The following is an 11,298-nucleotide window of genomic DNA, read 5'->3' on the forward strand; positions in this document are numbered from 1 at the left end:
CTTTAGAAATGATGAAATAGTTCCAGGAGGGAATGGGATTGCTCACGGCCACAAGTAGGAAGAGGTGGAGCCCGGGCTCCTTGCTGTTCTGGGCTCTCATTTGCTTCCAGAGTCCTGCTGGTGACAACTCAGTGTGATCTGAATAATGCTGGCTCCCTGCTCACTGAGAAAAATTAGTAGGACTTAAGTTTTTTTTAAGATTCTATTTTTACTTCTAATTATGGATGTGTGTATTTGTATATGTTTGTGCACATGAGAGCAATGCCCAGGGAGGCCAGAAAAGGGTGCATAATTGCCTAGGGCTAGAGTTTAGACAGCTTCAACCTGCCCAATATGAGTGCTGGGAACCAAACTCTTAAAGAGCAGTGCGCTGTTCTGACCATTGAGCCATCCCTCCAGCCCTACAGCTTTCTGTGGGCGAGAACCCCATGGTCTACCTGAGACTCAAGAGTCTCCTTCCCACTGTTTTGTTTTTAAACAGTGACTTTACTTACACCAAAAACTATGCTTCTAGTTGAGGAAAGAGTGGATCATAGGAAAGAGGATTTAAAGCTGCTTTCTTCCTGGGCACATTCTTGTAGTCACAGCCACTTTGGGGACCAAGGCAGGAGGATTCCTAGAACCTAGGTGTTTGAAACCGATCTGAGCAGCATAGTAAGAGCCTGTCTTGGCCAGGCAGTGGTGGTGCAGCATGCCTTTAATCCCAGCATTCCGGAGGCAGAAGCAAGCAGATGTCTGTGAGTTCAAGGCCAGTCTGGTCACAAAGCAAGTTCCAGGACAGCCAGAGCTAAAGAGTGAAACCCTGTCTCGGGGGGTTGGGGGGGAGCTTGTCTCAAACGAGCAGATTCATCTCTCCTGCCTTCCGTCTGGCCTGGTAAGCTGCTCCCAGAGAGAAGGAAGTCAGCACACTGGGAAATTCCTCTGTGAACAACAGGAGGTCAGGATAGACACCCCCAGGCCCTGGCCCCAGTACACTGCCTCTCCAAGTCGCACACCAAATACTAAGGTGTGCCCATAACAGCTACACCAACCTATAAAATGATGATAAATGTCACAGTGACATTTAAGAATTCAGTGAGGAAATCAGGACAGGAATGATCTTAAACCACACAGGAAGCTTGTCACAAGTCTCAAGTTTTTATTTTCAGAACAGAGTCTGGTTTTATTTTTAAAAAGAGGGGAAAAAATGTGATAAATGCTAGCAAGGTGCCGCTTCTCAGTTCCTTCTGGGCTCGAATTCCCAGCTCTGTGTCCCACACACCAGGGCCCAGTTCCCAGCATGTTTAACAGAATAGTCTTGCTTAGACAGAGCTGTGCATACCTGTTTCCCTGGGAGGCCAAAGTGAGAGGGCTACCTGAGCCCCAAGATTCTAGTACAGCCCTGGGAACATAGTGAGACCCCCCCTTCTCAAAGAAAATTTTCAAAGGTGGGGTGCAAGTCTTTAGAGCGAACAGTCTTTAGATTGAATAAGACTTCGTGTTGGAGATGGAGCTAGAAGGCTGACTAGCGTTTGTCAAGCATACTTGAGGCCCTGGGTCTAATCCTCAGCCCTGCAAAGTAATTAACTCATTTTTAAAAACAGGTACCATTTGGAACTCGGGTAATAGGCCCTTCCCTTCCATGTTCAAAGGAGCAGGCAGGACTAAATTCTGAGCCCAGGCTTCTTTTCCATGATCCATTCTTCTGGCACAAGCCTCAGGACAGTGTACTATTCTGGTCATGACACCTGGGGGACATCTCAAGTCTGATCCCTATCTACAGATACCCTAGAGAGCAGGGGGGGGGGGGGGCTTAAGGGTCATGTGCAAATGGGACAGGGGAATTAGTGAAAAGACCCAAAATAAATACATCAGAAGGAAGGGACCAGCCCCCTGAGCACAAAGTACTCACAGAAGACATGTTGAAGAGGATGCTGGAGATGTGCTGGGCCCACAACTAGGCCCTCAGCAGTCCTGGCCTCTGTCACGAGTGGCCATGTGATCACGTCTCTGGATGTACTTGGGAAATGGCAGCCTTCCATCCTAAATCCAGTGGCAGTCTCTCAGCAGCAGACAGCAGTCACATAGTAGAGGGATGGCTATCCAAACAGTAGAAAGAGGGTGGATTGGGGCCAGCCAGAGCCGGCCATGGCTCAGACATAATTTCTTTTCACAGTCATTGAAATTAGGTAGCGAGAAACACAGCGAACCTGGAGAACCAATACAGAACAGCTCCAGCCCTATCCAGGGCTTAGGCTCAGGCTGGGAGTCCAGTCAGAAGAGGAGTCATCCAGGGCAAGCAGTAAAGGCAGGTGTATTGTGAGAAGCAGCCAGCCAGCACTGGCTGAGGGCAAGGGACCAGGAGCAAAGAATGCACTGACTGTAAACATCCTCCACATGGCCCACTCTGAGAGCTGGGCAAGCCCACAAGTGCTCGAGCCAAGCTCAGCTGCTCATGTTTCCATCCCTTAGATATCCTCAGCCCACAGCCCCAGGCAGTTGAGAAAGAGGGGCCCTGTTTGGCCCTCAGTTCTCAGAGGTCCTAGTAGAGCCAAAGGGGATGAGGGAGTTGGGTCTGGCTGCTGAGTTGGTAGTCAGTGATTTGGCACTTTGGGCCTGCCCCTGTGCTGTGGGCCTTAGAGGAGGTCAGCGCCCCTGTGCTGTGGGCCTTAGAGGAGGTCAGCATCAATGGGCCCTGCAATGCCTGACCCCCAGCCTAGCTGGCAAACCTCCCTTCAGCTCTCCCAAGGCCAGACACAGGGCAGAAGCAGGGCTGTCCTCAAGTACACCCTGGATAGCTCCTCTTATGTCTGCCTCTAATGGCAGCATTAGCCCGGAGCTTTCAAGCTCCAAGCTCAAAGAATACTACCCTAGAAAGGTGACTGAGGCCTAGAAAGTAAAAATGACATGGCATTCAAATCCAGAAAATAACAGGCAGATCATGTTTTCTGGCCCCTTGTCTAGGTTCATTACACCACATAAAACTCCCAAAACAGAAGAAGAAAAGGGAACCAAAATTCTTAAGGTCCCCCCCACAATCCCATTGTAGGGATGAGTATATCCTGGCCTTGCTCCGCATGCCTTCTGACCTTTGACTCCCCTCAGCATACTTATCCTGCTTAGAGACTCCAAGAGTGACATCCCTAGTCAAAAGTAAAGTAGCTAACCCTGACTTCCCTTGAGGGACAATCCTAAGGACAGCCTTGCCAGGAGGACCCTGTGGGGGAAGGCTGGGCAGGAGGCTCCCACAGCATGCCCTCTCCCTGAGGAGACCTGACGCAGACGAGAGAAGAAAGGTTGCCACGCTCTGCTCTATGCCGAGCTTTCTAGAGGAGCAGGTGGCACCCCGAGAGTCCCTAAGAGGCCTGACCTCACACACATTCAAACCCACTAAAGCAGGTGCTCTGAACCCAGTTCCAACCCAGCCAGTACCAACACAGGAAGGGTAAGTATTCTGGAGCATAAGGAGGAACCGAAAGAGAGCAAGCCAATGGCTGATACTCCACAGACCCTGTAAAATCTGGTACCAAACCCCAAAGGGATCCAGTGGCCATGCTGAATGCAACTTCTGAGTGTTTTTTGTGTTTGTTTGTTTGTTTTTTGTTTTTGCGAGCAGCATCAGTGTGTGATGCAATGAAAGTTGAAAGCACAGAGGTAGAAATACACACTCACCCAAGAAAGGGTGTTGTTTGGTCCTTACAGCAGAGACCTTCTCTCCCCCAAGCTGAGAACAGAGGAGCAGGAGTGAGGATGACCCTGGGTGAGCTTTTCCCTTGGAGTATAGCAACTGAGCAACTCCTGGGGATCCCGGTCATAAATTCAGGCAGGAAAGGATGGTGGTGGCCTGTGTGGGTGGCAGCAAGGCCTCCCTAGATCTCCTTCCACGGCAAGGGGCATGGGACAGACACCCAGAAAAACACACACACACACACACACACACACACACTCCAGCTATCAAAGCCCACCACCCCTGCCTGAATCCCCTCTTTCCTTCACTCCCCCACAGGATGAAGGCAGGAAAAGCAGATGGCACATTTATCCAGTCCCTTGTATCTCAGGACAGGCAAGACTATGGAGAAGGACCATGGTGAACATGGACCCTCTCCCCACACAACATATTGCTGGTCTCCCTCCAAGAAGTCTCTACCCATGGGGTGCAGAAGAATTCACTGGCCTTTAGCCTTATCAACAGTTACCTCTTCTAAACACAGCCAAAGGGCCCAGAAACTCTCAGGCCAAAGAGCCCTGCCCTTCACCTTTTTCAATTCTGAGAGGCCACAGCTAGAGTGTTGACATAGCCGTGAGGGCCCCCTTCATTTTCCAAGTGGCCCCGCTGGGAGCCTCCCTGAGGTGGCGGTGGTGGAGGTGGTGGTGGGGCCGAGGGAGGAGCACCATAGCTGCTTCTGGCCCGACTTGGGGAAACCCAATTCCCTCGGTCCCAGCAGCCCTCCAAGGCCTCCAGGCCACGGCAGCCAAGGAAAAAGAGGTTCTTGAGCATGAAGATGGACAGCGGCTGTTGGTAACTCACGACCAGGAGGCTGCGCAGCGCCAGCAAGGGCACGTCCACCAGGCAGCCTCCCAGCAAGCGCAAAAGGCGGCTGCAGCTTCCAGGCCCGGAGGCCTGGCCCCAGGACGGAACTGCTGCGGTGGTGTTCAGCTCGTACAGCCAGAGCACTGGAGAGGCAAGCGTGAGGAAGTAGACGGCGATGAGCAGGTAGCGCAGGTGCGCGGGAAGCGGCACGCGGCCGTCCAGCATCAGCTCCACCAGCGTGAAGCTATCCAGCAGGTCCAGACACGTGCCCAGGAAGCAGCCCGCGGCGCGATGCTGCTGTGGCTGCAGGAGCAGGGGACCCGCCGAGCCCGGGGGCGCGCCCGCCTCGCTGATGGCACGCACCAGGCTGTAGAGCAGCGGCACGGACAGCGCCATGGTGAGGCGGAAGCCCGTGGTGCCAAAGGGCGCTCGCAGCTCGATGAGGTCCAGGATAGACGTGCCCAGGATGAGCACAACCTTGGGAGTGAAGGCGATGGAGTAGATGAGCCAGGCCAGGTACGCAAAGGCGAACTCGCCTGCCGCCCCGGCCGTCCCCGGCCCGGCCCCCGAGCCGCCCGAGCCTCCTCGGCCCCCGCGAGCCTTCGCCCCGGCCCCCGCGGACGCCGCAGCCGGTAGGTGCAGAGGCGGCGCCGAGTGGTGGTGGAGCTGATGGTGGTTGTGCGTGCTGCTCACTGGACCGCCCCGACGGCCCCGGCTGTTCTTGGCGAAGAAGATGGCCCAGCCCACCACCACCACCAGGTCAGTGGCGATCCAAGAGCACCAGTACAGGTCGGTGACGGCGATGAGGTATAGGTCCAGCAGACCACCCTGAGCCAGCAGCAGCACCACAGACAGCGCCTGGTAGCCCCAGTGGCAGCCGGGACTTGGCGAGCAGCCGTGCCGCCGACCCCTGCGGCCGGGCCGGCCAGGGCGGCCGCAGCAGCAACAGCAGCAAGAGCAGCAGGAGGCGCCGCCGCCCGTCCCGGGGCCGCCTGAGCCCGCCGCCGAGCGGCTCCCGGGGCCCCCGACGGCCCCGGCGGCGGCGCCCGCGCCGAAGTCCGCGGCGGTCATGCTGCAGGAGGAGGTGGGCGTGGAAGTGGAGGAGGCGGTGGCGGGCGCGGCGGCGGAGGCGGGGGCGCCCCCCTGAGCCGGGGGCCCCGGGAGCGCGGCGGCGGCGGCGGCGGCGGGCACCAGGGGCTTGCTGATGCTAATGCTCTCGTCGTCGTCCTCTCGCTCCGCGCCTGTGCTGCTGCTCGGGGAGCCGCCGCCCCCGCCGCGTCTGCCGCCGCCCGCCCCGCGGCTGGTGCTGGTGCTGGTGCTGCTGTCGCCCGAGCCTCTCCGGCCGCGGGAGGAGCCCCCCCGGAGGAAGAGGGGCTGCAGCCGGGCGGCGGCGGGGGGCGGCGGGAAGGAGGCGGGCGCGGACGAGAGCGCGCGAGGGTGGCCCAGCGCCGGGTGCATTGTCCTCGGAGGGGCTCCCGGGGCTGCTGGGCCGCTCTCTCTCCCCGCCAACCTCGGGCTGACGAGGCGGCAGTGGGGAACCGGGGCCAGCCGCTTGCCGCCTCCTCTCCAGCTGCTGGAACTCGCACCCGGGTCGGGCGGCAGCGAGATCCGGACTGGAGCGGCCGGACTGGGCGAGTGGAGCCGCGGGTGGCTGGGGGGGTTGGGGGGTGCTGCGAGAGGGGAGCAGGGGAGCCGAGCGGACCGCCGGGACTGGAGAGGCGGGGGCGGAGGCGGGGAGCGAGCCCAGCAGGCAGAAGAAGGAGCTGGCAGCGGGGAAACCAGGACTGGATTCAAGGGGGAGAGGAGGCGAGAACAGAGGAGGAGAAAGCCTGGCTGGCTGGATCCGCAGGAAGGAAAGGAGGGAGAACCGAGACGCCGGAGTAGAGCTGAGAGCGCGGCGGGACTGGCAGGACATAAGTTTCCTGAAGTCGCTAGCTCCGTAACCTGAACTGCCAGGTGGCCTTGGTCTCAGTGTAGACCACACCCTTGTGCCTCCCAGCACCTTGTTCATTTCTGCCCCTAGTCTGCACAGCGCCTATAGGAGGATACGCGGTCGGGCCAACTCTCGGCTCTGTGCGCCAACAGCGAGCGACCCTGCATCTCCTCCCCTTAACGCCCTGAGAACTCGATGGAAGTGATTAAAAAGTGAAAATAAAAAAGAACCAGAAGGGGACCGGGATGATGTGTCTCAATTGATAGAGCGATCTTGCCTTGCATGCGTAAGTCCTGGGGTTCCACCTCCAGCACCAAAAAAAATAAATGAATAAATAGATGAATACCCAAACTCTATTATTCAGAAAGAGCAATCCCAAACAAATACTATATATTTAGACATCCAACACTGTGTCCTCTCTCCCCGGTGAGATCGCAATTTCCAGGCAATGGAAAAGCTCCCTGAATGTAATTGCTGAGAAGAGAGCCTAGGAAAGGAGGCTGTACCTGCCTAGCTCTGGAGTTGGGGAAGGCCCGCAGGGCCAAGGCATGAAGTAGCTCTGCAGACTGCCAGGGGTGGAGGTGGTTTGGAGAGGAGCCTCTGCTTACTTAGCTAGGCCTGTCTTTAGTATTCTCAAAGATTTTTACCTAGCATGCATGAAGTGCTGGGTTCCTCCCCCAACCCCCATAAAACTAGACGTGGTGGCCCACATCTGTGATTCCAGGTCTGAGAAGGTAGAGCAGAAGGATCAGGAGGAGTTCAAGGTAGTCTTCAACTACATAGCAAGTCTGAGGCCGTCTTGGGCTACACGAGACCCTGCCACAAAAACAAACAAAGAAGTTAAAGCCGGAGTTGAAGTAACAAGAAACTATGTTTAGCAAAGGAGGAAAAGGGATCTTTAGAGGTATAGAAGTCTGCATACAAATAGACTCCAGCTGGGCCTGGCGCATCAGGCCAGCTCCTCCAAAAGCCACTCAGGAAGCTGAAACAGGAGCATTCTGAGTTCAAGGCCAGCCAGGACAGTTCCATGGGCTGAGTCTGCCCAGGGGCTGGAGCCCCAGGTAGGAGCCCTGCAAGGCAGGAGGCAGTGTTGCTTTTAGGGGTAGAGGAGAAGAAAACAACTATACCATTTGGGGCTCAAGAAGGTGCCACTCCAAGTTAGGAGCTTGCCCATGCCTCACTCCCTCATCCTGCAGCCTGTACGGCCCCTGCCCTGATTTCACTGCCTCAAAGCTGCTGCCACAGTTGTCTGCCTGGGTGGAACCACCATAGTGTTGGCCACAGCCTTGCCCTTAGATCTGCCTCGAGTAGAAGAATCTGGAGCTATAGAGATGGCTTAGTGGAGCACCTGCGATTTTTGCAAAGGACCCAGATTCAGTTCCCAGCACACACGGTGGCTCACCACCATCTGTAACTCCAGTTCAAGGCAATCTGGCGCCCTCTTCTGACCTCTGTTGGTACCAGGCATGCAAGTGGTACACAGTCGGACATGCAAACAAAACACTCATATACAGAAAGTAAAATAAATAAATCGAAAAGAAAATTTTCTACTTTTTTTTTTCCATGACAGTGTTTCTCTGTGTAGCCCTGGCTGTCCTGGAACTCTCTCTGTAGACCAGGCTGGCCTTGAACTCACAAAGATCCTCCTTCCTGCCTCTGCCTCCTGAGTACTACTGGGATTAATGGTGTGTACAACCACATCCCATGAAAAGAAAATTTTCAGAGAAGAAGAACCTGTGTCAGCCGAACCAGCTTTTTCTAGCTTCTTGGAGGACGGTTTGGACAAATCCATGGCACACATAGAATTCAGAACTTATGACTTGTACAATCTTCCTATCCCTCACTCTGGCACAGACAACCTTGAAATGTCCTATGTCCAGAAGGCAGAGCAAGTGTAAGTGTGGGAACCCACAGCCCCAGCTCCATCACACAGCCTGTGGGAGCTGAGGCCAGTTATCTCACCTCTGAGCTTCACGCTGATCTACACAAAGGGACCAGCACTTATTTTAAGGAAATTTTGTGTTGAGAGGTCATGTGTGTGAGCGGCTTAGCCTAGTGCTGGATTGGAGTGTAGACTCGGTTAAAGAAGCTGGTGTTCAGCTACTCAGTCTACACCTCTGTCTCCCAGGGTCATTTACTCATACGTGGTGGCTGTCATCTGTGCCAGGCTCCTTCTCAAGCCTGCAGTCAGGTCTTCTCCCTTGAAGCTCCACCCTTGAGCTAGTACCAGGGAGCAAACTGCTGTTAAGAGCACTTGTTCAGCTGGGCGACGGTGGCGCACGCCTTTAATCCCAGCACTCAGGAGGCAGAGCCCAGCGGATCTCTGTGAGTTTGAGGCCAGCCTGGTCTACAGAGTGAGATCCAGGACAGGTACCAAAACTACACAGAGAAACTCTGTCTCTAAAACAAACAAACAAACAAACAAACAAGCAAACAAGCACTGGTCCTTGCTGGGCAGTGGTGGCACACACCTTTAATCTCAGCACTCAGGAGGCAGAGGCAGGTGAAGCTCTGAGTTAGAGGTCAGCCTGGTCTACTAAGCAAGTTCCAGGACAGCTAGGGCCGTTCATTACACAGAGAAATACTCTCTCAAAATGCAAAACCAAACACAAACAAACAAACAAAACAAAACAAAAGCCCTGGTTCTTAAATCTGGCCTCCATAAACCTCACGGCGTGAGAGCGTCAGCCGTCCCAGCTTGTGCCAGGGCCACTCACTTGGGGCAGGGTGGGAATAATGCAACCTCCACTTGTGCACATCCTGCCAGGGCCAGCAGATGTCTGGGTTGAGTCGTCCAGGTTGAAGAGGGGCCTGGGAAACTGCCAGGTCCTAATGGGAGTGACTATAGGCGGTCTCCTAGTCTTCCCCAGGGAACGCGAACGTGGGAGCTGGCCTGAGACTCCTTCTTAAGCCATTGGATGTAAAAGCCGCTGAACACAACGGAAAGGCACTGGGACTCCTGAGGATGCTGAAGAACCAGCCTCCCTGTCCCTGCCGCAGACCCACCCATCAGGATGAACCCTGTCCTTCACAGATTATTTTATTTTAGCTATCTTTTGAAGTGTATTCTCATCCAATGGGGTGAACTTTCTTCTTATTGTATTATTAATTTATTGTATGTGTGTGGGTGTTTTGTCTGCGTGTATCTCTGTGTAGCACCTGTGTGCCTGGGTCCTGCAGAGGTCAGAAGAGAATGTTGGATCCCATGGGATGGGAGTTACAGGTGGTTGTGAGTCATCACTTGGATGCTGGGAATCAAACCTGGGTCCTCCAGAAAAGCAGCCAGTACTTTTAACTAATGAACTACCTCTCCAGCCCCTACATAGAGTTAATTTCTTTTTAAAAAATAATTCATTTATTTTTATTTTATTTGCATTGGTACTTTGCCTGCATGTATGGCTATGTGAGGGTGTCAGATCTTGGAGTTACAGACAGTTGTGAGCTGCCATGTGGGTGCTGAGAATTGAACCCAGGTCCTCTGGAAAAGCAGTCAGTGCTCTTAACTTCTGAGCCATCTCTCCAGCCCTAGAGTTAATTTCTGTAAGAGGTTCTTTATCTAGATTTCCTGTAGACCCTAGACCCTGAGTAACAAGAACACCAATAATCAGGATAAGTCAGCATAATTATGGAATAAGTTAGTGGCCAGAGTACTGGAGGCATCTCTCTTCTCTTTAGATTGCATAATTCCCAGCCTCCTCTACACACACACTGGGTTGGGGGTGGGAGTAGGGAGTTAACTATAAACAGCTCAGAAGGATCTAGACAAGGAAAGAAACAGTTACAGAGCTCCTTACAAGCACTGATGGGCGCCTTCCGCACAACACCTGGGAATGGAGAGTGCAAATTCAGGCTATCCAAGTCATGTTACTAGCTGAAGAAGTGCAGGGTAGATGAACTAGACACCTGCCTGTCAGCCTGGCTGCCACTCTCCTCACAAACCCAGATGTCAGCAGCTCACGGGCATGGGAGGAAGGGGTCAGTCAAAGCCATTTCCCTGAGCGCTCCTCATGTACTAGGAGGTTCTTTTGGCAACCTAACACCCCCTGCTTCTGAACTACAAAGCCAATGGCTCATGGCCTCCCTGAGGAACAAGAGGCAAACCAGCAGGACGAAGTGGCCTTGTCCAGCTCAGCAGTGGAGGAAGGGTCAGTGGGGCGAGCTAGTCTTCACTTGCACTGACCATGGGCCCTGTTCCCAGCTGATTCATTCTCTGCTTGGAATCACTGCCTCTCACCTTTAGAGCAAGAATAAAGGCCAGGTTGAAAGGGAGCTGTCAGAGCATGTGTGGAGCTCACAGAGGTCCCACGTGTGAACATGAGATGAGAAAAGACAAGTGGAGTTCACTGGTTCTCAGTCACAATCAGCATCCGCTGCGCTCAGAAAGAGCAAACCTAGCAGGAGAGTGAGACCAAAGTGGGAACCCCGCCCGTGAAGACTCAGCTCACGAGGACTTGAAGCCTCAGAACTACCCAGCGCTCTCAGAGAACAGATGCTGCATTTCCCCAAACGCAGAGCTGTTACAGAGTCCGGGGTGCGCCCTGAGCTGCCCAGTGGAGGCCTCATGGTGATGCTGCCACCCACAGGGACAGTGTCCCTGTGCATCAGCCCCTGAGCCAGATGCTGAGGTTCCACAGATTTTCTCTGAAATGCGAAAGCAAGTTCCTCTTAGGAGAAAGCAGGCAAGCTACCAAGCACTGAGAGGTGTGGATGGTAGACTAAATCCTGCCTCTGCCTCCCGAGTGCTGGGATTAAAGGTTTGCGCCACCACCGCCCAGCATAGTATATAGCATCACTTTAATGAATAGTTCATCTAATGAGAAGGTGAGGGACATTTTTGCTTGTTTTAAGACAGGGC

At 54.2% G+C, this 11,298-nt stretch overlaps 1 protein-coding gene across 1 annotated transcript; it reads right to left on the reverse strand.

The window, feature by feature from the left end:
- Positions 1 to 1,116: 1,116 nt before the first annotated feature.
- On the reverse strand, positions 1,117 to 7,927 carry Tmem121b (transmembrane protein 121B). Its single transcript, XM_052720784.1, has one exon. It carries the CDS (start codon positions 5,966 to 5,968, stop codon positions 4,241 to 4,243), a length of 1,728 nt encoding a protein of 575 aa, XP_052576744.1. The 5' UTR covers positions 5,969 to 7,927; the 3' UTR covers positions 1,117 to 4,240.
- Between the last annotated feature and the right edge of the window lie 3,371 nt (positions 7,928 to 11,298).

This window comes from Peromyscus californicus, unplaced genomic scaffold (assembly GCF_007827085.1).
Source record: "Peromyscus californicus insignis strain IS unplaced genomic scaffold, ASM782708v3 Scaffold_6__1_contigs__length_162567912, whole genome shotgun sequence".
In the NCBI taxonomy this organism is placed as follows: domain Eukaryota; kingdom Metazoa; phylum Chordata; class Mammalia; order Rodentia; family Cricetidae; genus Peromyscus; species Peromyscus californicus.